A 27,242-nucleotide genomic window follows, 5' to 3' on the forward strand; every position below is an offset into this window, starting at 1 on the left:
ATGTCCACCTACTTCATTTTACATCTAGATCAGTGTCCTGCTGGGCATGGCTAAAGGAACAGTCTGAAGCTCAAACTAAACAGGACTGAACACTACACAGACAAGCTCCTCGCACACCTGAATGATGGTGCTGATCCTGCACAGCAGAACCCACTGCCCCTGCAACATTTAACTCTGAACTCTCCCAGTATAGAGCCAGAGGCTGCTGTGGGACTGTGGAAGGGCATCACTGACAAACCAGAGTGTCTGGAGCTGCTCTTAGGGAACAGCAGAGGGCTCACCATGGCACCACGGTACAGGGAAGCTGAGGAGCAGCTTTGTCTGAGGCCACAGTGGGACAGGACCAGCCCAGCACAGAACCAAGCACTGGGACTTGACAACAACTGTGGTCAAGGGCATCCTGAGAAAAACACACCCTGGGCTCACACAGGCTGCTGGGAACCATGTGGTAATGTCATCTCCCTGCTGGGGCTGCAGGGACATTCAGGATGCACCAGATGTTAAGAAGAACATCCAGAGATGTGAATGGCAGTGGGGAAAAATCAATGCAGAAAGTAACTCCAAAGATCTCATTAAGTGAGTGGCAATCAAACCAGAGAGGTTTTCCTTGGGCAAGCATCAACTCCCTGTCATCAGCCCTCGGGACAAACTGCCCAGTCACCTTGCCAAGGGCAAGGAAGGTTTGCTGAGGAGTCCACTGTTGTCAAGAAAACTTAACTCTTCCCCAGTTGGTCCAGCAGTCTGAGTAGTTGGGACATTTTCTGCTACAAAGGCTCTTACTCCAAGAGAAAGTACTCAATGTGAAAAAGTTACATTAAAAGAGGGGGAGGGAAATGACAATTTTATTGCCAAATTAGCAGCTCACTGAGAGGTAAATGATCTGTACTTAGTGAGCTGCTCCATTCAAGGCAGAATTTCCCTTGTTTACATTTAAGATGAAGAAGGATAGGGGAAAACAGAGAAAATAGCAGCCTCCTGCCAATATACAAGTGGGAAAGGCTCAGAAGCAATGCAGAAAATATCACACTGAGGCTTCCTACAAAGAAGCCTGCATTTGGAATAGCTACAACCAGGAGCCACAATGAAGTTGCCAGTTGTAACAGAGCTTATTTGAAAATAAAATCCACCACAGAACCAAAAGTAAAATACAAAAATATTGAACAGATTCCCGCAGTGTTAGGAGAAGTGTGAGGTAAGGTATCTGTTCACCTCAGCCACAAAATGCAGCTTCAGAGACTGAACCAAGCCAAAAGGCCTTTTGTTATTGCGCTAGGATACTACAAAGGACAAATCTGGCTTCAAAAGAAATAGGAAATTTTCTACTTTGCACTGCTAACAAAGTACTTTTAAGGAACAGATTATAGTAGCATAGACTTTGCATCCTATTTAAGTGTACACTATCACAGCCTGTCCTACAAGAGAGTGTAGCCAGCTTGAGAGAAGTATTAACTCTAGAGCCTAATTTCTATCTCAGTGCTTAGCTTCACCTAGCTGGACACAGCACAAAGGTTACGGTCTACAGTATGTATAGATATATATATATATGTGTTTGTATATATATATATATCACCACCCAGATACACACGCACGCACACACGCATTCGTACCTATAAAACTAAAGAAAAATCAGTACATACAATGTATAAAACGTATGAATGTGCTCAAAAATGCACAAAACCCGCTTTATTTTCATACTTCAGAAATGCTCAATAATTTGAATGCATGGTTCTGACTACTGCTATCCATCCACTTCATTAGACCAGGACTTGGAACTCGGAGGAGGTCTCGGTCAGAGATCCCACAGGGTGGAGAACTGCTCCTCTAGTTTTGCAGCACTGCTGCTGGAGCCAGGCACAGCAGAGAGCAGGAAGGGGTGGTGGAACAGCTCCAGGCAGAGGCTTCCTACCAGTGCTTCCTCCCACTCGTGTGCCAGCAGCGCTCCCCAGAACTGTGATTCACGCTCTCCGCTGGAGTCAGGGCTGTTTGCGAGTGTCTGGTGCCGAGACACCAGATACGACCTCGATAACCAAACTCACAGTTTTCTGTGCAAAACGAGTTGAACTGTCAAGACCAATCCCCAAGTACAGTATAAGCCTATAGGCAAGACAGGGAATAGAAAGTAGCAGCATATTCCATGGGGAAAGAGTCAGCTGCACTGGGAAACCACAACAATGGGTTAGGATTTGTCATACAAGTATGATTTCTCATCATTACTAGAAAAATAGATCACATACACACTCCCATGCAGTGCTTTCTTCCTGTCCCTCTAGGCTCGTACCCTTCATAAGGTAACAGGAGACCACTCACAAGAGGCATTCTTTACAAATTCCTTAAAATTCATCTCATCTGCTGACTGTTACAGTAAGTCAAGGAGAAGTAGAGGCAATGGGAGTATGGGAGAAAAAGGTAAACTATTTGCACACTGAAATCTAAAATTTAAAACTGCCTGTGAAGATTATTTTATACTCATTATCAAAACCAACAGTGCTTGACTTTGGGTATTGTAAGGGATTGAATGAATCTTTGCCATCTGTAAATTAACTTAGCTTAAAGAGTTCAATACAAGGGGGAAATTTAGGTTGACATATCAGACTGAAGCAAACTGCTTTATTGATTTAAGTACACTAACCTCATTATAACCCCTCATGGGACCTGGATAAATGGCTTGGGGGACACAGGGGAAATCTCTAGAACAGGGTTGGCTATTTATGGGACTGAGATAAGGAACAGGTGTCCAATTAGAATTAAACATCACCTATAGTACATGTTGACCACCATTTTTAAGTGGTGTTTGTAGAACTGTAAAGAAATGAACTGAAGGGGAGGGAACACACATGCTAAATATAGCATGCAATAATAAAAGCAGAACAGTGGTCTTGTATCCAGGCCAATTTTATGCAACCGTTCACTGCAAAGAAGTTAAACCAGAAAGAAAATACCTCAATCTTACTTATGGGATTAAAACAGGGGTGTCATACAGTGAACTCAGGCTGCATCAAAGTTAATTGCTCCCCATCTCTGCCCTAAAGTACTTCCTAACACACATGAGGGTTCTACCAAAGGGACATCATACAGTTCATGGGCCAGAAGTTTATCCAACAATATGAAGTTTTGCAACTACCTACAACAAACAATTGTAATTGCAAATCCCAGTTTTCTCAGTACCCATTTGTCACATATTGCGTAGACCATTCCTGCTCCAGTTTCTCTGGTGTTCTGATCAAGGCAGACCAAAACCCCAAGTGTTTTACACAGTGTAACTCTTGATGGCATGTGTCCCACTCCATAAAACAGGCCCCCAGCCCCCTCCGCTGCAGCTCCATCTTCTCTGCTTGAACAGTGATTGCCCCCACCCTTCTTTTCCATTGTCTTTTTCCTGGGTTCAGTGGTATCCAGCCAAATCCAAGCAGCTCTCCTCTGATGTAGATTTTGATTCCTCTCAGGTTAAGGAAAAAAAACCCCAAACCACCCATACTTCTCACCTCCTCAGAAGTCAAAGGAATTCTCTGCTCTCCTTTCCATAGCCAATGGAGAAAAAGAGCAGTTGTACAATCCATATTTACAGGACAAATTGATTAGTGAATGAATAACAACAGCCAAAAGACGAGAGGCACAATCCTAATCTAGAACATAAAAGCAGTGTTTGAAAAACAAAGTGGAGATTCTTTCTGAAGTTCAAGCCACGGATTAGTGTTTGTCTGTGCAAACAGTTGCTAAAACTCTGAGCGGTGCTGGGCGTTTCACTCCTTTATACAATGGTGTTGAGGGAACAGTGGCTGTGGCGGCTGCCTGTCAAAGTTTCTGCTGGGGTGTTTTCATTTATGGGTGTGTCAGGAGGGACAAGAAAGGTGCTGCTGTCAGCAGAGTCTTCCAGCTCCACTGGAGAAGGACCAACTGAGGGAGGAAGCGATCCCTCTGTCAGCTGTGCGGATACATCACAGTTTCCTAGTGATGGAGGACTGCTTTGCACAGCCTGAGAAAGAACTCCATCTGCAAAGGACAAAAAACCAAGCAGAATCAGAACGTGAAGTTTACCATTTCACGTTCCCAAACAGATTTATGATCCGTATTTCTGGAAGCTCTGAGTTTTTCCTGGTTTTGAGCTAATGCACAACAAGATGAGACTGCAAAAGAGGAAAATTGTGTAACAAAAATAAAACTTTAACATATAAATAAAATGCTTGCTCTAATCAGGCTCGCTTATCTTGTGAAATATGCTGCTATAAAATCCCAAATTGGAATGATTTCTACAGTATGTGAATATCACAGCTGCAAAACTGAAGAGCACTGGGTGAATCATTAGACAGTGGTATTTTTGGTCAATTTTTGGGGGGTGTGGGTGGGAGAAGCAGGGAGGAGAGAAGAGGCTGGATACATTTTATCCAGAATCCCTTGTACTTGACATTTGTTCTACTTAACACCAAACTCTATCGACCTATCTTCAAAAGGTCAAAAATGGTAGCAGCATGGTAAAAAAAAGGTAACCAGCTAATCCATCCAAGGTTAGGTTCAAAAATAGGTTTAAGAGGTAAACTGCTTACAGATTGGATTCCACTGCTAAGTTAGGTGATTAAAAAAACCTTTGAGAAAAACCAAACTCAATGATACATTTTAACAAAAGACTTTCCCATCACAGAAATCACAATTTTTTTGGTAAAATGTCTTTTCTGTCACAATTGCTAAAACACATGATTATAGCTTAAAAAAAAAAAAAATCCATCCTCTAGCCAAAATGAAAAAGTGGGAGAAAAAAGAAATTATTGCCTGCATACCTGGAGTAGAACAAAGGATGCTGTCTGGATTGACAGAAGCCTCGTAAGGAGGAGGTGGGTCATCAGGATGTTGAATATCTGGGTACTTGTAAGCAGTATAAGGTGGAGGGGGATCGTGAAAATGAAATGCTCCACCTTCCCCATCGTCTGAAAGATGCAGTGGAGTAAGGCCAGTTCCAAAACCATCGGGACCGTAATCAAAACCAGGCATCCTGCGGCCCAAGTTGAAATGGTGCACTATTTCAAGAGAAGAAAAGGAGTAAGTGACTTTATCTCGTGCTGTCTTCCTCAGTTTAAGTCAGATCTCAACACTTTTTTCCACTTTTCACACCCCAGGAACTCGGGTCTCCTGGAGACCTAGAAAAGCCTACATAACCCATCCAAGTCAATTTGCTGCAATTACACAATACCCAGGCCCACCTGCTCCTCAGTCTGTTTGTCCTGCATCATATCTAAATTTGACTCTAACCTCTTCAAACTACAAACTATTGTTCACACAGAAGATATTTCAGATTTGGAGCACATACAAACAAAAATATTCTTCCGTTATCTATAGAAGTTCAAGTTTGAAGACCCCACCAAGACACAGGTCTTGTGCCCACAGGCACAGTCAAGCAAGAGGATGACTTTTCTCCCCTTTACATACACCAATGTGCAGCACAAGGAGAGGGCTGATACTCACAATTGGCTCCGATCAAAGACTCTATGCGCTCTCTCCGCCGCTGGCGCAGCCGGTGGACCATGAAGAGCAGCAGAGAGAGGATGAGGAAGGAGGAGATGCAGCTCACGATCAGGCGCATTCCACCAGCCATTGAGTCAAACAGGCTGTTGCCATCTGTTCATAAAACATAAAAACAGCCTGTCATTTTTGTTCAAGATTCATTTTTTCTTGATGTTCTTCTGTCAGTAACACAGAGATAAACGTAGAGTGGAGATTCATTAGCCTGGTTTAACACTTCTCCATATTTCAAATATATAAGAAAAACATGAATCATCAGGTGATTTATCTTTTTACTGCAAGAAGATCTGAAAGTATCTAATAATATCTTCCTCAGGAAAAGGGGAAAACCAATGAAGGCTTCGGGCCTCCGAAAATTGGAAAAAAGAAAGGTTAGTGGCATATTGCACATCCACTTGTTTCCCTTGCATGGCTGATCATATTATACTAAAGAGACAAAGACTTGAGAACTGGCATATCTATACACTAAATAATTTCTGAACATCCTAACCCTTCAATTTCCAATTAAAAAATCTCTGAACATTGTCACTGTCACCCAGTACACTGGTTAGAACCACTAAGTGATAAGAACACAGTAATCATCACTCGGGAACTGAAGAGATTAAGGTGAATGGGAATTAAAACTTTTTCTAGAGTTATACTAAAAGCAAGTGGCAGAACAAGAAACAGACCCAGGAGCTCAGAACTTGGAGAGCTCTATCCCATTGCTAGCCAGACCCACACAGGAAAGGCTGTTGTGAACAAATTACCACTGTACTCCCTGCACCAGGCACAAGAAGCATTAATTTTTCAAATTCAAGTAATCCCACTTGGTAATGCATAAGTAGCACACACATACACAGGTACTCTACACAAACTAGAATGACCTAAAAGTTGATATAAGGTGTTCTTTGCACTAACTTCCCATTAGAGATTTCTGAATGAGAAACAAGCAGGTTAGGAGTGAGTAAGAAACAGATGAGGTGGTCTCACAATGTGGTCACCTGCTGCTGCAGGACACAAACACCAGCAGGGATGGCCCCCTTCCCAGGCACTGCAGGACCACTTCTCAGAGGAGCCAGCCAGATCCTGGCCACCTCTCCCACACCTACTCAAGCTGCAAGAGCTCCCTCCATACTTTCCCTTTCACTAACTGCAACTGAAGTCTTATAAAAGATTCCTCATAAAAGAAGGCTTTCAGCCTCGCAAAAGTTTTAAGTATTAGTTTGCTAGACATGCTAATAACAGAAAAATTCACCTCATCGGTATTGTTGCAGTATGTGGCTAACAGGCTGGCATTTATTATGTAACGCCTTCTTGGCAAGAAGAAATTCATTAAATAGTGCACTATGTATAAAGCTGAACATTACACCCTCTCAGATCTGGCTGTGCAGCACAAAAGCCTGGGTGCTGTCAAACCCTTCAGCAAGTACCACAGACAGAGCTTCAACTGATGCAGTCACACACCTCCCAGCCAGCACAGCCTCATGAACACCACAGACCTGCCCCTGCTCCTCCTCCATCTTACGGCAGGGCCGACTCCATGATCACTGCACAATATTCAAGGCTTCAGTAGCACTGAAGTGCCTTTAGTAAAACATACACATAGGTGCAGAGGCCCAGAGATGCTGACTTTAGTCATGGGATGAATACTGGTGGTGCATCCCCCCTCTGCAGGCTGCACTGTGATCTGAGAAATGCTCATTAGACCTCAGCCTTGATGAGCTGCACCTGGACTAAGCCCTCTTGAGTTTATCAGAAACACTGAGTGTTCCCAGGAACTAACAGGTGTCTAAAGAACATCTACTTTTTAATGAACAGCCTTGGAAACTTATTTTTCTTGCCTGAATAACAACCCACTTGGAGTGATATTTTTGTTATTGCACCTTCAAAGACAGTTACTGACTCAAACTGTAGCTAGGATGGAAAATTACTAAAACTAGAGCCCACTCTCTTGTGACCCTAGAAACTGGAGTCCAAAGTGGGATCCTTTTGATCTCTCAATTCCCAGATAAGGGGCTCATGTGTATGTCTCAAACACCAACAATCAGGTGGCTGTGGAGCCAGCCAAGGACTGTTAGTAGTAACAGATGAGAATTGTTGTTAATAACAATTGATATCAAGGACAATTGATATCAACATGCCATGAGAAAGAACAAGATTTGTCTGGAGAAGGGGAGCCAGGTGGAGATAGGGCAGCATTTTTCTGTGAGAAAGAACCACATCACAGTACAGTGCAGGTGCAAAAATGTGTGGCAGTAAGTAGGCATGAACTCTAGGGTGGGACTGAGACCACCAAAGACACCTAAAGCCCACATAAATACAAAATGAATTATTTCAGAAAACTTGTTTTTACCCTCAGTATAGTAGTGCCCTATAACTGCACCAGTTCAGTCACTAGAAAAGCTTCAGCACATCAGTTCTTTCCAAGTATTTTATTTCTTCTGCTACCTTTTCACAGTTGCAGGTCTGTCTAAACAAGAGCCACAACAGAAAAATTATTTTCTACCACTACATGGAGAAGCAATAAACAGACTACCTGGGTTTCAAAATCTTCCTTTGCTATTTATCTTTGGCTAAATGAGAAGCATCTTTTAAGTGAGTATAGCTGTGATTGCTCAGCTTACTCCTACCACTGAAAAATCCCCCTACTACAAGTCCTTGAGTAATATTTGTTACCACTTGTAATCATTGCTCACCCACTCACGCTGCAAGAGCTGATTACCTGCCAACTCAACAGCAGGATTTATTTCCCCCAGGTTTCTCCTTGGGTGATTAATTTACTTACTGTTGATTAGTAAACTGTTTTCTTTCCTTTGCAACACAGCTTAGGGAAGATATATGAAAGAATTGGACAAAGATAAATACATGCTGATTAAAGAAAGTAATTCATTAATTTTTGTCATCTGGAATAGTCATTTATAACCACCCAGAAGGAAAACTGAAATGTTTAATTTAAAATTTTCTGTGTTTATCACTAGCTGAAGCAACTTCATGATGACAGAAGTTGGATGACTGCTTGATAACTCCTTTCTAAAAAACTGAGTTACTGAAAAATCCACCAGAACACTTCAAGCAAGAGTATAATGAAAGAGTCTCATTTAGCATCAATACAGAAGAAAAGCTTAAATATGAGAAAGGATGGTAAAATACACTCTTCAAATCAGTATTCACAAAATAGTTAAGACCCACAGCAATAAACAAGGATTAAAGAACACGACATGAGGTTATCCCAGGTCATCCTATCCTGTCTGCTGGATGATGCTTTGCTGACACTGTTCCTGCAGATAAAAAAAGTGAAGCCTAAGTCTTAATTCAGCTGATAAGAGTGGGAGGAAGACTCCTGCTTTTTCCCTATTTTCACTGCAGACCTGCCACACTAGCTGCAAACATCTGTTAAGCTTAACCCTCAGAACAAATGTGACACAAGGAGAGACAGTGGCTTTTAATGATTAATCTCCCTAGTTAGGACTAATAAGACTGCAAATTTGGAAGCCAATAAGTACCCCTTTATTTGTAACAGATTGAAATAGAAGCCTCTGATGGAAGAGTTGATCTTCTGCGTTTTCCACAGGAGTTCAGAAAAAGTTTCTTAATGCACTCAGATAAGATTGGGTTATTTTAAAATACCAAAAAACCCAGTATCACAGAATGGCTGAGGGTAAAGGGAACATCCTGAGATCATCTAGTGCAACCCCTGTTCAAGCAGCATCAGCTAGAGCAGGCTATGCAGGACAGAGTCCAATCAGGCACTGAATATCTGCACAGAAGGCATTTCCACAATCTGCTCCAGTATCTGACCTCTCTCACAGTAAATTCCAAGGAAGCTACATTTCTTTCCTGTACAGAAAAATAACCTCCCCAAAATCTGCACCCCAAAACAGTGACTGACAAACAGTTCAAAGTCAACTGCATTGACTTCATCGATCCAAAACAAAAACCTGCACTGATATGCCAAATCCAATAACCAAGGCTGTATGTCCTGATTATTGAAAAGATACAATTTAAAAACTCTGCTTCCCACATGATCCCTGCATGAAAACTTCCACACATAAATATGCTCATGATCAGAAAAGGATGCTTAATTAGTACTCAAGAGAAAAGTGTTTTGTGTTCATGACAACTAAACACGACAAAGGAAATGTACTAAGATGCTCTACTAAAAACCCACAGTATTGTCCCTCTCCAAACTGGAAATAAACTATTGCTTCTCCTTTCTATGTAGCATCATGGATAATTCATTTTTACCAGCCACAGCCTGAAGTGTTTCCCACTATTTGAGACCCTTCCCACGGGGTGGTTGTACCCAGCAATGTAGAAGCACTACAAGGATGTGTTGTTTCAAACAAAGCTATACCCAAAGATACCCAAGTTGAGCACTCAAGTAATTTTTACTGACAAAACTGTAGCAACAGAGTCTTACCTGGGTCTAAGCAGGTAAATTTGCAGCACTCCTTGGGGTCCTTGAGATACTGCTGACACCCCTGGGGCCGCTCACACAGGGCAGCCACACACATCTCAGGCTCACCGTTGTGACACGTGCAGCTCAAACAGGGATCATTCCCTTTGGGAGTGAAGTAGTAGCCTTCATCAACAATGTTGTCTTTGATATCAACACAAGTCTGGCCTAGAACAGAAAGGCACATCCATATCCATGGAATTCAGCTTCATTTATTGTGTTAAGTGATTTGTAAACATAAGCAGACCACCAGTTAAAATCCAGGTCTTTACATTAAAGATCTTTGAAAAGGGATCTCCAGGGAGTGGAAAGGGTAATGGATGGTCTCCAGGGACACAGAGATGATTTTCAGTTCATTGAAAAGGTGGGTTTTAGGTATTTAATGGAACTGACACACTTCAAGCATCCTCTCCAAGACGGAGGAAAGCAAGTGGTCTGAGAAGCTTAACCTTCACTGCCAAAGCCTGCTGCAGCTCCCTTCCTCTTTCCTGGTATTAGGAAAAGCTGGATCTTTTCTAGACCAAATTTGAAGGCCTTTTAACAGGCCAGGACTAAAAAGGGAGCCAGGCAATAGTACTTCCACTGTCCTAGCAGCATCCTGATCCCTGCCCAGCAGGGGAAGCTTAGCTGCCTTTTGCCCACTGACCTAAAAGCAAGTGACAAAACCAGAGAGAGAAAACAGTGCTGGGAGCTGGCAGCTGGAATGTCTGCTCAGGGAGGGTGGCCTGTCCCCTCCACCCCAGGCACAGGTCAGCTGCTGGGGTCCACAGGGAAGATTAAGAGTGGAAGAGACCTGAGGAGGTCTCCAGCTCAATCTCTGATCAAAGCAGGGTCAGCCATGATATCCCAATGGGTTGTTCAGGGTTTTATCTAATCTGGTCATAAAAACCTCTGAGGACAGAGGCTGCACAACTTCCCTGGCAGTCAGTTGCACCCTGTATAACCTTCAAATTAAACAACTTTTCTCCTTGCAAAGAAGCACCACCTAGATCAGGTAATGTTTAAGATTACCTGATAATACTGCAAATATCTCTGTTGGTATCAAGGCTTTTGGAGTACAGCATTGCAAGATACAGAACAAAAGCCTTTTTTCCACTTTTAAGTCGGTGAGCTCCACTTGTCTTTCCCTTCTAGGTCTAATAATTAGCTAGAAAGAATTTTGTAGAATTTGCTATACTCTAAAATAAGCATTTCCTCATTTTAATGTGAAATTAATAACTTAAGAGCAATGTTTACTACTAAGACATTAAAAAAAGAAACTTTTTTTTGCCCAAGTTTGTTTTGGAGCTGATACTGTTTCCTAATGATCTTTTAATAAAACTCTGTACTGTGTGACAGTCACCCATTATGACACTCTTATTTATTAAAATCAAGCAGAAATATAACTGCACCCTTTTTTTCCTAATTCACTGGGCAAAAAAATAGAAAGGGTAATGAAACAATTTCCAATTTCTACTTATTATATGCACATTTAAACACACAACACAGTTAACACTGAAACTGAACCCAACTTACTCCTTTTGCAGAGGAATGAAGATTTCTCATAGCAGTTTTCAGCATACCAGCTGTGTAAACCGTGGCGCCGGAGGGTAGGAAAATGGAAATACTGGAGCTGGGCACAAAGAACATTTTCCTTTTCAGCCATAGCCGAACCAAAGATAGGGTCAGGGGGTAAAAATACTTCTGAAGAGCCTGGAACAAGATACATTGGCATTAGCAGCCTGTGGGCATGTAAAGCTTTAGAGAGGCTCTGTAACATCACTCATTTCATGCACACCAATTCCAATACAAAGAGTCCTCCAGCATCAGCTCCCATTAGCAACACTGCTCTGGGGGAAGAAAAACAGCTGGGAGGGAAGGGGTGACTCACACAGAAAAGAGGCTGCTGTTTTCAAAGTACTGGGTAATTCTGTCACTCTGAACCAGAAGTGATACTCCAACATCCCCACAAGTGCTGCTTCACAGAGCCCCATGGGGTTTGCCTGACAATAGTTATACACCTCCTCAAACCACGCTGAGTTTGGTCACAATTGCTACCAGTGAAGCAAGAACCCACACAGCAATCTTGTGCCTGGCACTCCATGCACCCACCAGTGCTTCCAAGGATGTGCATCCACCCATGCAGCCCTGGCAGAGCCACCCCATGTTTGGGGAAATGCACTAGGGCATCCACAGCTTGGTCCTTTCAACTCATGAAACAGCATCTTGGCTCCAAACAGTGCAAAAGGTGTTGAGGACATTTTCTGGAGGGCTTATGTTCCACATGTCACAACAATAAATTAAAATTTTCAAGCTTTAGAACCCTAAATCACTTTTCAAACAGGTATTAGAAATTCAAAGTCTGCGTCAATACAAGCCTAAGAAAAGCTTTTCACAAACTACTGAATGTTACTATGTAACCTTTACTTTATAGAGGTATCTATTAAATAAAAAGCTTGAAAACAGAAGATTATACATTATTGAGGAGGTTTAAATTCATATAATGCATCAAATTAAATAAAACTAATGATAAAGTTAAGATGATTTTTTCTGTAATTCATGCGTCCCTGTTGTGACCTCTCTGTCAGCAGATGGCAGTGCAGTCAGCTTTCCAAAGAGCAAGGAAAGGTCCTTTTAAGGAGAATCTTTGTATTCATGTGTCAAAGGAAGTATTTTTCAAGACCCAACTGTTTGAAAATTCTGATCATAATTATGTGTCTGTACCTAAAGGAAAGTTTTTCTTCCAGATTACCCCTGGATACTGAAAACTATGCATGAGAAAAAAACTATTCAAATTAGTTTTCAAATGCTACACTGGAATCCACAGTGCTGATGCTTAAAAAGCAACACCTTTGTTATAAATTTTCCATTACCTAAACCAGTACACGAATTAAACAGGCAACTGTACACATAAGAGTTATATTATGACTTTAATCTCTTGACTGAATTAGCTAGTAATAAAAGGTGTAGAAACACAGCTTTGCATTTTCAGCAGAGGGAGCTGCTTGTTTCGCAATGGAAAGGGTTTAGCCAGTGACGCCCATCAAATTGATGTTCAGTTTTTCATATAAAATGAGATATATTTCTGGGATTACGCAAATTCTGACATGGTTTAAGTAAACTACCTGAAATACTTTAGAAAGGAAATCATCTGTGTAAATTCTGCAAAATTCAAGTGTGTTGTTTTAGTATACAAAGTTCTATCAATTTTTAGAAAGCTAAAACCTCCAAACATGCTACACTACTGTGCAAATACTATAACCAGGAATCAGCAGTTCATCTAAACATTCACCACAAAGAATGAGGAATTACAGAGTAGTTTCCCCTCTCTCATTTAATCAAGGTGAAAGCCCAGATAAACTGACACATATTCTTTCCATGCCAGTGGGAAAACCCATAAAACTTCTTAAACTTTAAAATAAGATGTGTGTTGAGTATTAAACTCTTCCACTTCTACCCTGTGAAGCGAAGCAGTTCACCTATACTATTTCAACACTACCAGTGAAAGAAGTCATGTTGTTCTTGCAAATCATATTCATGCTTTAATACAGTTTTCATGGGCACTGAACTAAGCAGCAATTAGAAAGACCCACCTTTATAAGCTACTTCCCAGTGACCTTCCAGAGAGTGATTTCGGTTGGTGATCACATACTGATATCCCACCCAGAACCTGCAAAACAAATTAAATTACATTCTAAAGACACAGGCCAAAAACACAGCAACAAATTAAATTACACAGAACCTCCTGATGCCTTCATATGTAAAAGCCGATTTTCAAAATATTCTGGTGACCTTTTTCCTTATCTTTCTGGCCCATACACTAGCAATGTCAAGAGACTACAGGTGAGGAACAGAGGAAAATACCTGATAAAATACTTAGTCGTTTTCTAGGTTTACAAGTTATAACTGATTGTGTCCTTTATTTCTACTCATAAGCAGCACCTTATTCTGTTGTCATGGCAGCACTTCAGTATCTCAAACCCAAAAATCACACAGCAGCATCCAGAAGCCGAGCATTTCTGAACAACTTAGGTCAAACTGCTCTGGATCAAACGATTTAACTCTCCAGAGACAGAAACACACACTTACTCAGACACTCCTGGTGATCTGTCACAGCAGCGCATGAGTAACAAAAAAACCCATACACAGAAAAATAAGGAATTGTTTGTTGTGAACTAACAGAATGAAATATCTAAAACCACTCAAACACAGTAGTTGCAACTCAAAATGCCTTTTTACTTCATTCCTATCTCAAAGTTGCTCTTTGTTAGAGCTACAGGTACTTCACGGAAATCAAAATCTTGTTGAAAAAGTTAAATAACTATTTCTATACAAGGCAGTGCAGCAGCAGTCATTGTTAAATCCACCCTCCCTGATGCAGCTCAAGAATACCTGTACCTTGCTAAGACAGCCTGAAGATAAGAAGACTCTGCTGATAAGAAGACTCTGTTGAATTGAATTATCTGTTAATATTAATTTTAAAAAACTCCAGATGAGGCACTGCCAAACAGCCAGCCAGCACATTCATACTGGCTTACTCACCTGATGTAAATTTTACCATTAGATTTTCTACACAAACTGAACCACCAGCAGTTGTACCACACAGAAACCATTCTCTGTAACATGAGATCTCTGTCCTTTTCTTCCTACTCACCTACGCTGGTCCTTCCTTACGAATGTTTTTTCTTCCAAGTCCCACTCCTGTGCCAGGATGAACCTCAGCTCTTGGTCTGCAGTGAAGGTGGCGAGGGACCCGTTCACCCGCTGACATGTCTGCACAGCGTCCCAGTAGTTCTCCCCATTTAAATACACCCGGTAGCAGCTGGCTGTGCCCTCATAGTGGTGCCATCCTGTTGGGCACTTTCCTAGGAAACATGAAGAATAGAAGGGAAACCATTCCCCCCAAATTAGGATCTTTAAGATAATGCATCCTAATCAAGTATCACTGGGATACATACACACAACAGTGTGTACACTTCACCTCTGCAGGAGGAGGTGCACACATTACAGATCCCTGAAAGGTTACTTTACTACAGTTTCTGATAAATGTTGATTTTTTTTAAATGTTTTTAAAAAGATTAAGGTCCTAGTAAAGTCCCATCACATTGTCACAGCCTTTAAAATCTTTAAGACTGACCATCAACTGTGGAAGACATTTCCCTGCACATCTTAATAAAACAAATAAATTTGATCAATCCAAGCAAAAACAAGCAGCACAAAAATCCCGGAGGTGGCCAATTTAATGACTGTGTCTTTCTATTAGGTGATTAGCAATACATTCAACTTGCTGTGAAGTTTCCACCTACTTTTACAGTCTCAATAGTATTCATATAATCCTGCCCCCAGAGTGAATCATTGAAGATGACAGAAGTTCTGGGTAAATTCTTGCTTGCTTTGGAAAAACCACCACTGTAAGGCAGGTCTTTAGGAAGTAAGAATGTGATGGTGTGAACTGCTGTCTCTGCTTTCTCTCAATTAACTCAACTAAGGGAACCTGAAACAAAAGCTTTGAGACATTTCTGGGTGAAACAGGCCCACAGGCTTTTGACCAACATTCTTGGAGGTGATGGGTAACTAATAGAGAGAATCACAAGACAGAAGGATGGCATTTAAACCTGTATCTGCACTATTAATTTTCCATTGCCTAAGAAACTTAAAATTCAGAAACTGTGAAACTGTTCTGTTCATTGCAATTCACAGTTCTGTTCTCAAGCCTCTTTATTCTGTTTTTTTCTTTTGTGGTTTGTATCCTTTCTTATTCTGTTACAACTCTGTGATGAACTATAACAGAAACTTGCAACTCTGGTTTCCCAAAAAGAGAATTATTAGTGTCACAGCATTCTTTGCATGTACTGGTGTGCTATATAAACCATGCAAAACATATATAAAAGAAATGCACAAACACCTGAAATAGCATTCAAAGTTTGGTCAGAAAGCTATGAAAGAGAAAACACTATTACTTTTTAATTTACAAATAGCCTAAATTTGTAAATTAATTAGCAGAAAGATGGCCCAGATTTCCCAGTCTGCAACTTACTGCTGAAGCGGACAGGCTGTGCCACGTTGACGGTGTGGAAGCGGGTGGTCTCTCCTCCTCTCCCTCGACTGTGCCTCGAGTCCACATTCTCCTTCCCATGGTAAGTTCGCTGGTCCCCTGTCAAGACTGGGGACCAGGAGAAATAGTTAGTACTGGTGAAAGATGCAAGCAAAGGCAGATTCATTTTATTAAACTTTCTCTGGGTTTTAATTCAAGACATATGTGATGCATGACTCAGGTAAGCAAAGATGGCAGGTCCCTACAGTAACAGCTTGGCCATTTTACTCAGTAGGTAACTGAAATACCTTCAATTGAAAAGAACCAACAAACCATTACATGAGTCGTGTAGTGTAAATGAAATATTTTGGCAGATTCTCAGCACCCTGCAATTGTACACAGGACTTACTGCTCATCATTTCAACTGCTGCAGCAAATGCATCATCCCCAGCGCATTGTATCTGTTCCTGTTTACAGAACTACCCACTCCCCAGCTGCTTTGTTCCTCAGCTGTGTGTTCAAGGACATAAGACAACTCCTCCAATACATTTTCCAACACATGCTCTGCGATGTAGGATGTAATTAAAACCAGGAAAGGAGACTGATCTTCAGCCAGGAGAACGAGGCTTTTTTATTCACTCTCAAGCTTCTAAAAGAAAACTTCAGCGATGATGTCTGAAATAAACCCACACACCCCCTCATTTCAGTGTCAGGGTTAACAGGTGTACATGACCACTAGATTCAGTAACTTAGGAAGAACACAGTGTAAGAAGTTGTTCAAGAAAGGGGGCTGGAGGGCTCCATGTGCCTACCAGGTGTAAGTAAGGAACACCCAGCTCAGGTGGAGGCAGGGGGGGCCATAGCCAGCACAACTAGCAAGCTCCTAAGCAGGAAGGCTGGTATGGTGGTGGGGAGAAGCCTTAGGGAACGACAGAGGTGGGCACCAAGAATGATTAATGTGGAAACAAGAGATTAACCTTAAAAAAAGAAAAATTAAAACCATGCTTATAATATAAGCATTATAAATATCTGCTTGTATGTTACTCAGTACTACTAGATGTTATTGAAGGTAATAGGGTTTAAGCAGCACAGAGCTATGTAGACATTCACTTCTATATAAAAAATCTGCTTATTTTCCTTTAAAGCTGATTAGCTCCATTTAGCCTCGCTAAACCAAACAAACAAAGTCATGATCCCAAATAAAGAGAAGCTACAGTCTTCTGTAACAGGTTTAACTACATCTGTTTGAAATACATATGAAACCACGTCAATAAAACTTTCTCTTTTCAGACTGTCTTTGGAAAGCAAGAGGTCCACAGCAATTTCATGGTAGGCTGCAGGCTGATCAGTGCATTACCTGGGGGAAAGACCTCCACAAGACCCAACATCAAACAGTGCACTCCTTAGAAAAAATGTAGGCACTGATGAGCAAAACAAATCCCTAGCTCGAGCCCAGGAAGAGCAGAGTCACTTTGCATTCATCTGTCTCTAGCATACTGAGTTTGCCCTGGGTTAATGGGATAAGCAAGGGCTATTTAATTATCATGTTATCCGAGGAATTACATGTCTACAGAGATCACCCATTAAGGAATGGCTGTGCATAATATATTCACATGGCCTTACAGGAATAAAGCAGAAATTCTGGTGTTCAGTATTAGAATACACTATCTATCACAGGCAAGGAGTCAGTGCCAAGAAACTCAGACAGCCCACATTTCAAAGGACACAAAATGGTAAAATTATTTGACAGTGAAGATTACTGATTTTTTATTACTTTAAAGGCTAATCTATTTTTACTTTTAGAATCTGTTTTTAAACCTAATGGTTCAGTAGCACTATTTACACTATGATTTTCAAAGTGATACTGAGACACTGAAAAAGCATATCAATTATAGCAAGACTTTAAAAATAACACTAACTAATGTAGAATGCTTTATCAAATTCTACTGAGCTCAGCATGGGGAGCTCTATTTTCCCATGGCATTAAATGGTAATAGCTAAACCCAAAAAAACAGTTAGAACCAAACACATGAAGAATCAGTTGCCTCTCAGAAGTGAGAGCAGATGCAGCACCATATGGCTGACCCTCTGCAGCTAAACAGAACGCCCACGAGGACTTAACAATTTATCTCCCCCAGGAATAAAACAAAAGTTCACAGGTTTTAACATGCAAGGTTAAGGAAGGGTTACACATGCTAACCTCCTGAATTAACAGAATTTATGCCAGATGCTTTGAAAAATAGCTACACAGATTCCACACAAAGAGAGTTCCACCAGTCTGCACCCAGGAAGCGGAACTCACTCCTTCCTCAGCATCTGCCCTTGTCAGCAGATTCACTGCTGAAACCAGGACTGAAGTGGCACAAAGCAGCCACCACAAGTCACTTCTTCAAGCCCAATGCTGACAGCTGCTTAATAAACTGTGCTGTTCAAATATTAAATTGCTTCTCTTTGACCTGAATATCTGTCTCCTAAGAAAAGACACAAAGACAACTTTTTCCAGGGCAATAGAGATGCTAACATGGCATTTGACTGCCATGAAAAGCTGTTGCAGATTCTGGTGGCAAAGGTGTAATTGGACTGGATTTCTATTCCATTTTTGCAATACTCTGCAGAAGAATTTTACATGCTGTTTGCAGTTCCTTTTTACAAATAATTTTATCTTTAAAAATAAATTAGAGTGCCATGGACTCATCTTTAGATAACAACTTAACTCAGAAGATCAGAACCTAACCCTGTCTCAATGCTTCACAAAGGAAAAGCCATACTTTTCAGTGCTTACATGCACACTTCATATCCTGAAAGCGATGAAATTTTGGAAGATCAGTTATTTTCCAAGATATTTATTCTTCTAAATACTACAACCACAGGCAATAACAACAACAGTGGTATTTTTACTAGCCAAGCCAGATATAGATCTGTTTCTTTGACTTTATACAATTACTCCAGAAATGTCATTTGCTGGCTAGAAATTTGGTGCAGAAAATGAAAAAATGGGTTCAAGGAAAACCTCATGGGCACTATTTTTTTTCACCCTTTGAATATTAAGAGTAGTGAACACAAGCATCCTCCAATGTGTTTCCCAAAGGATCAAGTCACGATTAGTATTCACCCAGCTCCTTCCAATTTACAGCTGCTATCTAATTCGCTGCAGCACAATTATAGTCTGAGTATAGGGCTATCCATCAAGAGAAAGTTGTCTAACTGTGGTAATTCTATGGCTATTTTCAGTTGTTTAAAACTTGAAGTTACCAATTCAGAATGGAAGTCTGCCATGCTGATGGCTCCTTCTACCTTTTGGAAAACTGTGTCACAGATGTCAAGTCACTCAAGCAAAACCCTTCATAAGGATGGTTGTACTATGTCAAATGATGTCAAAATTAAACTGCCTGAGAAGCAACCAGGTCTGCCATATCATATTAGTTCCAAGATTTGAGTTGCTCCTGTTTAAACACATAGAGTCTCAAAATTTACATAAAACCTGCCTTGTCCCTGAAGCTTCAAATTTTCCGTCCAGCATATTACCTATTGAAAGCTTAGAAAGCTTCTAATTCCATCTGGTAGTTTGAGAGGTGAGAGAACTTCAAGATTAAGTCCAGTTTTGTGCCTCAATATCTGGAAATATAGTTCAGAAGCTCCTAGAGGGGAGTGATTCTTCTCAGATCAAGCAGCTCCATGCTGTGTGTTATCAACTGTGTTGTGCAAGGACATCAATGCCAAGCAAGAACAGCATCCTGCTGTGCTGAGTGTTATTCAAGGTAATGGACTGGCAGAAAACAGCTTATAATTTAAACACTAAGAGGTAGGGTAAAAAAAAATACGAGTTCACCAAGGGCCCAGGAAAGGTGTGGAAATGCTCAGAGGTTTTTATCATTAATACCTAGCTTTTAAAAAGAAGATTCAGTAAAAAGTGCACAAATGTCAAGAGTCACTTCAACCATACAAAACATCCTTGGTGAAATAAAACACAAAGCTGTTTTTGATCACTTCAAAACAGGTTGCTGCAGCTGCTGCTTCATCAGAAGGGAAAGATGTAAAACTGATATGGATAGGATTTATGAAGGGCACTCGAATTTAAGACATCCATTTTCATTCACAGACAACAGAAAAAAACATCAAGCCTGCAGTTTGGGAGGAAAACACAGCCAGAGCTATACTAAACCCTGCTCTGCTTGGCCTCCTGAAAATGAGTTACACCAGAAGGCCTGCAAAGAAGGCAGGATATCTGCAGAAGCTGATCTGATATTCTGGTAGAAGCAAAGCTGGAAATCCAATAAGCAGTAAAAGGTAAACTGCAGATCCCTTCCCTCTTATGGGTTTAAATACAGAACTTTCATAAAGGTGAAAAAGTCATGTTTCTACTTCGATTGCTTGTGTAGAAACATGAGAGAAAGTGATTAGAAAGAATAAATTCCCATTTCTAAAAGTCCTTGTTTAAGATATTAATGCCTGTTTCTACAATTTCATAAAATACACCACTTTGAGATAAACTATTTTTAGATCAATTATTGTTGACACAAATTTCTTGAAGCTCCACTGCTTAAGTAGAAGCAGGTCACAGGCACATACTACAAAATAAACCCTCCCAGCAATTTTGGTATCACTCACAAGAGTAGGCAGACACTGGTTTTAGTCTGTCAGAGAGATGAATTGAGGGTAATCACTGCTGCAGATTCCTCTGACACATGGGTGCCTAGTGGGAAGGGCAGGGGGGAACAATACTTTGCACATGGAAAATTTGGGACTGAAAGGAATTCCATGTTTTAAAATAAAATGGTCATTGTGATAAGAATAAAAACAGCAGTAATGACAATCTTCAGAGAAATACAGCAAAAAATAGGCATTATACACTTATTCAGATTGCCAATGAATTAAGTATCTTAATTGTGGTCTGAAAAAAATGCCATAAGAAATTCAAACAAAAAGTCTCTACAATTTGGAATGTTCCTTGCACTTCATCCAATACATGATTACAAAACTAATTTATTAATTATGGATCCTTTTCTTTTAATAGCACCTTTGTTACTAACACAAATGAAATTAGGCCTAAAAAAGGTGAACCAACAGTTGCAAACAACTTACAAGGGCTTTGTAATAAACCTTCCAAAATACCAACATGACTAAGGAGTCATTGAAACACACTTTTAACACAAAACCCTAATTCACTGTCATTGATCTGTTCTGAGTTGCTCATGTTGGAGTGTGCCATTAGTGGCTCAAGGGCTGAAGATTAACAAGTTTCCCAACCAGATTCAGGGCCCTTTCTTGCATGCTTTCTTTTCATGCTTCAGAGAGTTTTCATGCCTTTTAATTTAAAGATGTTATAATTCTCCAAGTTTCACAAGTCCAGGTGGCTTCACTAACTACCTCTTTTAGTCTTCAGACTGACTTTATTGAAGGGAAGAACTTTTTAATTAAAGTATTTACATTTAGCTGAATCATCACACAATTGCTCATCTAATCCAAAGGTATTTTCTAAATTTAAAGCTGTATCATTTCTTGTTAATTCAGTGGCCAAAGAAGAAAGTTGCCACTCCTGAGCATGACTATGTTACTATTATTAGTAGCATTAGCTCCCCAATCAATGTCCCAAGACAGTCTTCTCCTGTGACTCCTCACGTCTGTACTGCTTTCCTCAACACAAGCACACTGTGCTCTTCCAAACTGCTTCTGCCCTCAGGTTTACTTGCATTGATGCTACTCCTCCTTATGCTCCAGCACAACATTCCCATGCACACCAACCTCTTATTCTTGACAGCTGTGAATAACACCTGCCCCTCAATACCCACTGCAGGTCATGATGCAGTCCCACCAAGTTTATTGCTACAGGTATAATAGTTTTTACCTCCTACATGAGTAGTTCTTGTTCCTCTGGTTTACTGGCTGCACTCCTCACATTACTGTGCAAATATCTCAGTTCTTTCATAAACACCACACTTGCTTTCTGGCTGTTTTACTGAGCACAGCCTTTTCACCAATTACTTATCTAATTATTCCTCTCATCAAGTGGAATACTTTCCTCTCTCTGCTGTCCAGCATTTTCCCTTCTGGTATTTACAGGCATTATTCTTCTCTTCCTGCACACAGACATGATGGTGAAATGAATCAAGTCTCTCCCACATTTCATTTCTTTAACCTTCAAGTTCTTCTCATCATGTCAGGCTAGACAGTCCAGTGAGACCCACACCCCAAACACAACACCAGAACCTGTGTATTGAGAAATGTTACTCCCATAAAACCCTCCTCCTATCCATATACCAAACATTCTTTGAAACTCCAGTCCTTAGTCAACACCATCCTGGTGCATACTCCAGGCAATAACTTAAGTTGCTGACTAACACATCAGGAACAGGAGAAGATAAAAATAGTTTTGTATTAATGTGGAAGTTCAAATGTTCCCACAAGCAAAGTTGTCAGTGCTTTCTGAGTAAATCCAAGCACTAACATGACTCTGCCCTCCCCTAGCCACTGAATTCCATCATACTCTAGAATTTTATGAGGTCCATAGCTTTTTAACATTTGGCCAAAGTTAGCTAAAAAGGAAGAATAACAGCACAGCTATAAAAGCAATTTTCTTTAGTACATCCACATTGTAAAGAATATCCTCAAATAGACTATCAATGGCACAGCTTAATTTTCAGTGTCAGAAGAAACTACCAACTGTTTTTCCCCTTTACTGCACATTCACATATACAAACTAACAAAAAGTTTTCTTAAAAGAGCACTGACATTCTTTTAATTATTTGTCCACAGTACACACTGGGGAGATGGGCTAACTCTAGCACAGTTTCAAAGTTTGAATGTTAGATTTATTTCTGTAATTGCTTTAGATAATATGAAAATTTAAAAGAATTTGTTGCTGTAAAACATCAATGTTACTATTTTGTAGCACCTTTCTAAAATAGCTGAGAACTCAGAATGATGAATGCTGTTATGGCAATGCCACGGAGTTCATGTGATTCTCTGCCAAGAAAATTAAGTAGTTCACTGGAAAAAAACTTCTTAAAACAGTTTTTGAATGTAATTTAGTCACACTGTAAAGACAAAAAGTTTTGAATTGTGCCACAGCTGAATTCATGCTTTCAGATACTTGTCTCACTGTTCTTAACAGAAAAAAAATTACAGGTCAGTTCACTTTTAAGACACACAGAAGGAGCTGCACTAGCCTGTTTTTCAAGAACAACTGAAAATGTAAAAAACTGTGATTGTACAATTTCACAGTTGTACATTGTGATTATACAATCACTATTTCTTTGCTTGTTTTTAAGCACAGCTCAGTATCCAGTAGCTTTAGCAGAGATCCACTGCTGATGACAGGCTCCTCAAAGCATATGGTCATAGGAGCTTACGAAGTGCAAATACACCAGCTTGTCTGGCAGAACAAAGTTCTCCACTTAAGCAAAAGAAGTGTAATCAGAACAGGAAGCAATAAAACAAGCTCTCTACCCGAGTCCAGCAATGTCACCCAGCACCGTCTGAGTGATATACTACCAAATCAGTAATTCCAAATTTAACCACAGGCTTATGTGTCATTTCAGTTTAACTGCAACATTTTTTCCTTGTCAGGAAAGTCTCTTTTTAGACCACAAACTCTCCTCATCTTCAGGATACCTGCTCTGACCGTAAGAGTGGAAGGATTATTCAGACAAGCAAAAAACTGTGAAGAAAAAATGAAGAGAAAGCCAACCCAGCCTTTGTTAATAATGTGTACAGTTCTACCAAACAATCACCAATTTAAAAATAAATAAAATATTATCTTTAATATATAATATTGATAATATGATATATTATATTGTAATATATTATACATAATATTATATAATAATAAAATATTGTATTTGATATTATTTTAAAATTTTTAAATAGCCTGAAAGAGTTAAAGTACTGCTGCAAAGTAAGCTGCTATTGGGCTGAGCACTCTCTTAGATTTACTTACCTGGACAGTCGACTTCATCGCTGTCATCCTCGCAGGTGGGCCATCCATCACACTGCCAGTTTGAAGGGATGCACTGAATGGTTCCACTCCGACACGCAAACTGCCCTGGGGTGCAGCGGAGCTCTGGCAAAGAAGAAAAAAAATGGTGCTTTCTTTGAAATGTTATTTATTCTTGAAAATTTATACATGTATTAATCATCTGTCATGTAATGGATCACTGAAGCGTAATGGACAATATCTTTGGTTAACTCAGCCTGTTAAAAACTCCTTCAGTTCAGATCACTTCATGTCCTAAACTGCATGTTTGTGGCTTTAACAGACAGGAGGGTATGGGAAATAACTCTCTCAAGACATCTGTGGTAAAACCTTCCTGATAAAGATAGCCTGTGAGCAGCTATTACCACAGCATGACCCATTTACTTCTTGTGGGGCACTGAGGAGTGCTTGTTCAATTTTTCCAGAGCTGAATTTCAACAAAAATACGCTTCGATAGGTACGCGCTGCATTATGCAACAGCCTCAGAATCCTATTTCCATTCTAATCACCGTGTATGCCAGAACCCATTAGACTTGCACAAATGCCCAATGTGATTTACAGACATTTCACAGAACTACTTGTAAAACAATATCTATATCCATGAACCTGTTTTCACTTTCTAGCTTCAGATCCTTTGTACACTTTCTCCATGTGAACATATCCTTTACTAGAAACTGTCACTATCTGCAAACATGTTGCTCCTGCTTCTGTGAGTTCACTGCCTACTTGCCATCACTACACTGTCGCACCTAATTAGCATTACAAAAAGTACAACTTTTTAAAAACCTTTTTTTTTTCAATTCCATCTATCAAATGCCAGAACCTAATAACACGGCTTCATTTTAAGTCCCTCAAAACATTTTGCAGGGAATAAAAAGGTCTGTCTACAAAAGTGAGCAATTCTAAGCTTGTTCACATCCAGTGTGCCAGTGCCAACACAATCCACAGGCTCGCTTTTGCACCTAACCATCATTGTCCCATCTTTCTTCTAGACAATGGCTGTCCATTTTCCAACCATTGTTTTTGAGCAATTTAGCACATTGTCCTCTCAGTGAGCTGCATTAATCCCATGTAATTTATGTCTAGAGAATTGGCACCTTTTTAAACAGGAAAAAAATGTTTATATATATAACCTACTGATGGATGGATACAGTAGGCAACTGTCTTGCAGAAGGAAATCATTAAAAGAGAATTTAAAATATAGGTATGCATTCTCTCATCCACAGTGTAAAATGTAAGAGCAGACTGTAATTGCAGTTGTTACTTCTTGAAACACATGCCTAAGCTGAATCAAGAGAGAGGTCACATTTAAGTGTTCAAACAACATGACTGGGCGTAATAAACCCAGTCACCAGGCACTCTCAATAAAAGCTGGTATACCTGGTAATTGGTATAACATGTGGATAACAGCTTCTAATTCAATGTTAGACTAAAATCCAGTCCTACTACTGGTTCCTCTGTAAAGCACAGACCTGCTCTTCTAGAAAAATAAAAGCAGGCACATCCTCTTAGCAACCACCTACTCAGAGCAAACATTCAGGTCACAAGATGCTAAGAACTCACACGGACCTGCCAGACTACTGACTGCAACAACAGACCTGACAGCACGACAGTGTTCTCACCCATTTAGAGTTTTACTCAGCCCAAACAGCTAACAGAGAATGAGCACAGGGGAAATGGGGAAAAAAATAAAATAAAATTACCAGTCATAATGACTTCCCCCTCAGAAAAAAAAAAAAAAAAAGAATTAATTTATTTAAGCCTGAAGAGTGAAAGGGGAATAAAATGGGGAGGGTATAGCAAGAGAGAAATTTTAAAATCTATCTTTAAGCTAAATAATTTCAAATCTAACCTCTTTGAGTTAATTAAATCTCCTTCTAACTTAGAGGAAAAAACCCAACAACACACAAACCACCAAATCAAACAAATACAAAACCTCAAATTGAAAGCATTCAGATTTCAAGTCCAAAGAAGAGCACCATTTGGTAAATGATTGCAGCTTCTTTCCCCACTTTTGCACAAGGTCAGGACACAGTGGGAGGCTCCTTAGAAAGTCTTGCTAGTACAATTCCAACTACAGAATTTACAATGGGGCTTGTGCTAGATCTCTTAACACATCAAAGACTTTTCTCAGCCCAGCTCCAGGTTTGCACTGCATCCACCCGTAGTTATGGCAAAATTCAATACTTGAAAATAAACTTGATTTTCTCTTTTACTGCTTATTTTCAATGGAATTCACACACACACCCTGTGAACAAAGTTATCCTGCAGCTTTCTGGCTTCACAGGCAGCATCCACCAGGAATGCCAACCTGCACAAGGGAAAAACAGTCAAGAATACTTCTGTCTGCAGTTTCATACATGCTATTACCATTTTATGTACAATTACATATGACTGGTTTAGATAAAATGATGACTCCATCGCAGCATAATGGGCATTAAAAAAATGCCAGCTACATGCTGTAATGTCATTACTTCCTGTGTTAGAGACACTCCTCTCTGAAGAATGTGGATACATGGAAGAGTACAAAACATTTCTATTAAAACACCTTTCAGACCAGCTGTACCATTGTTCCCAACGGAGATCATGCTGTCAGATGCAGTAATTATTTCAGACCAAGGAACATGAACTGCTATGCAATTCTGCTGTGGAGGGAGGAAATGTGACACAAAGAAATACTGTGAAATTAAAATCTTTGTCAATAAGCCCTCCTAAGCCATTCCAACCCATAGCCATCAGCAGTAACATACAGACAAAAATAGATGGAAGTCTATAACAAAGCTGTAAGATACTTAGCCCAAGAATGGAGATATCTGGGAGAGGCAAGGATGCACAGGGCATGTGCTGGTCTCCAGAACTCTGTGAAACATTTCATGTCAGTAGCCTATTTTTAAGTTAAAACAGCAGGTAAATGAAAACATCTCAAGCCCATCTCCACCACAGAAAAGGCAAGTCACACTGCCAGCAGCAGGACAAGTGTCAGGAAGATGTATGAGCACTACTGAATAGTACATTATGTGACCATCCATCTTTCCTGGAATGCAAGTAATCACTTAACACATGGTCAGACTTTGTACTTTCTAGGAGTATGGTAAATAAAAACTTTCTTCACCCATATATTTTCAGTTCTTTTGAAGAATAGCAAAGATTTCAAAAATATCAGAACATTTCTGTCCTTAAAGCCAGGTATCTCTCACAGTGCACAGCTGTTGATAGTAACTCACAGCAAAAAAGGATAAAGAATGTGCCTTAAACTATCACCTCCACACAGCACTAAAACCATACTTTCTACCAGCTGTTAAATGCAG

The 27,242-nt window shown here is 40.2% G+C and overlaps 1 protein-coding gene across 2 annotated transcripts in view; it reads right to left on the reverse strand.

Moving 5' to 3' along the window:
- Positions 1-1,668: 1,668 nt before the first annotated feature.
- Positions 1,669-27,242, reverse strand: part of DGCR2 (DiGeorge syndrome critical region gene 2) — a 42,388-nt gene continuing 16,814 nt past the window's right edge. The window contains exons 2-10 of one of the 2 annotated variants that reach the window (XM_021549898.3): positions 23,899-24,021; positions 15,966-16,091; positions 14,583-14,793; positions 13,522-13,598; positions 11,465-11,641; positions 9,914-10,117; positions 5,455-5,607; positions 4,773-5,009; positions 1,669-3,990 (exon numbers count right to left, since the gene is read on the reverse strand). In XM_021549898.3, coding sequence (XP_021405573.1) covers positions 3,749-3,990; positions 4,773-5,009; positions 5,455-5,607; positions 9,914-10,117; positions 11,465-11,641; positions 13,522-13,598; positions 14,583-14,793; positions 15,966-16,091; positions 23,899-24,021 — 1,550 coding nt within the window. In that variant the 3' untranslated portion in view covers positions 1,669-3,748. Of the gene's footprint in view, positions 3,991-4,772; positions 5,010-5,454; positions 5,608-9,913; positions 10,118-11,464; positions 11,642-13,521; positions 13,599-14,582; positions 14,801-15,963; positions 16,092-23,898; positions 24,022-27,242 lie in introns of both variants that reach the window. The other variant, XM_077787160.1, reaches the window with a different exon arrangement.

The sequence above is a fragment of the Lonchura striata genome, chromosome 18 (genome assembly GCF_046129695.1).
Source record: "Lonchura striata isolate bLonStr1 chromosome 18, bLonStr1.mat, whole genome shotgun sequence".
NCBI classification, from domain to species: domain Eukaryota; kingdom Metazoa; phylum Chordata; class Aves; order Passeriformes; family Estrildidae; genus Lonchura; species Lonchura striata.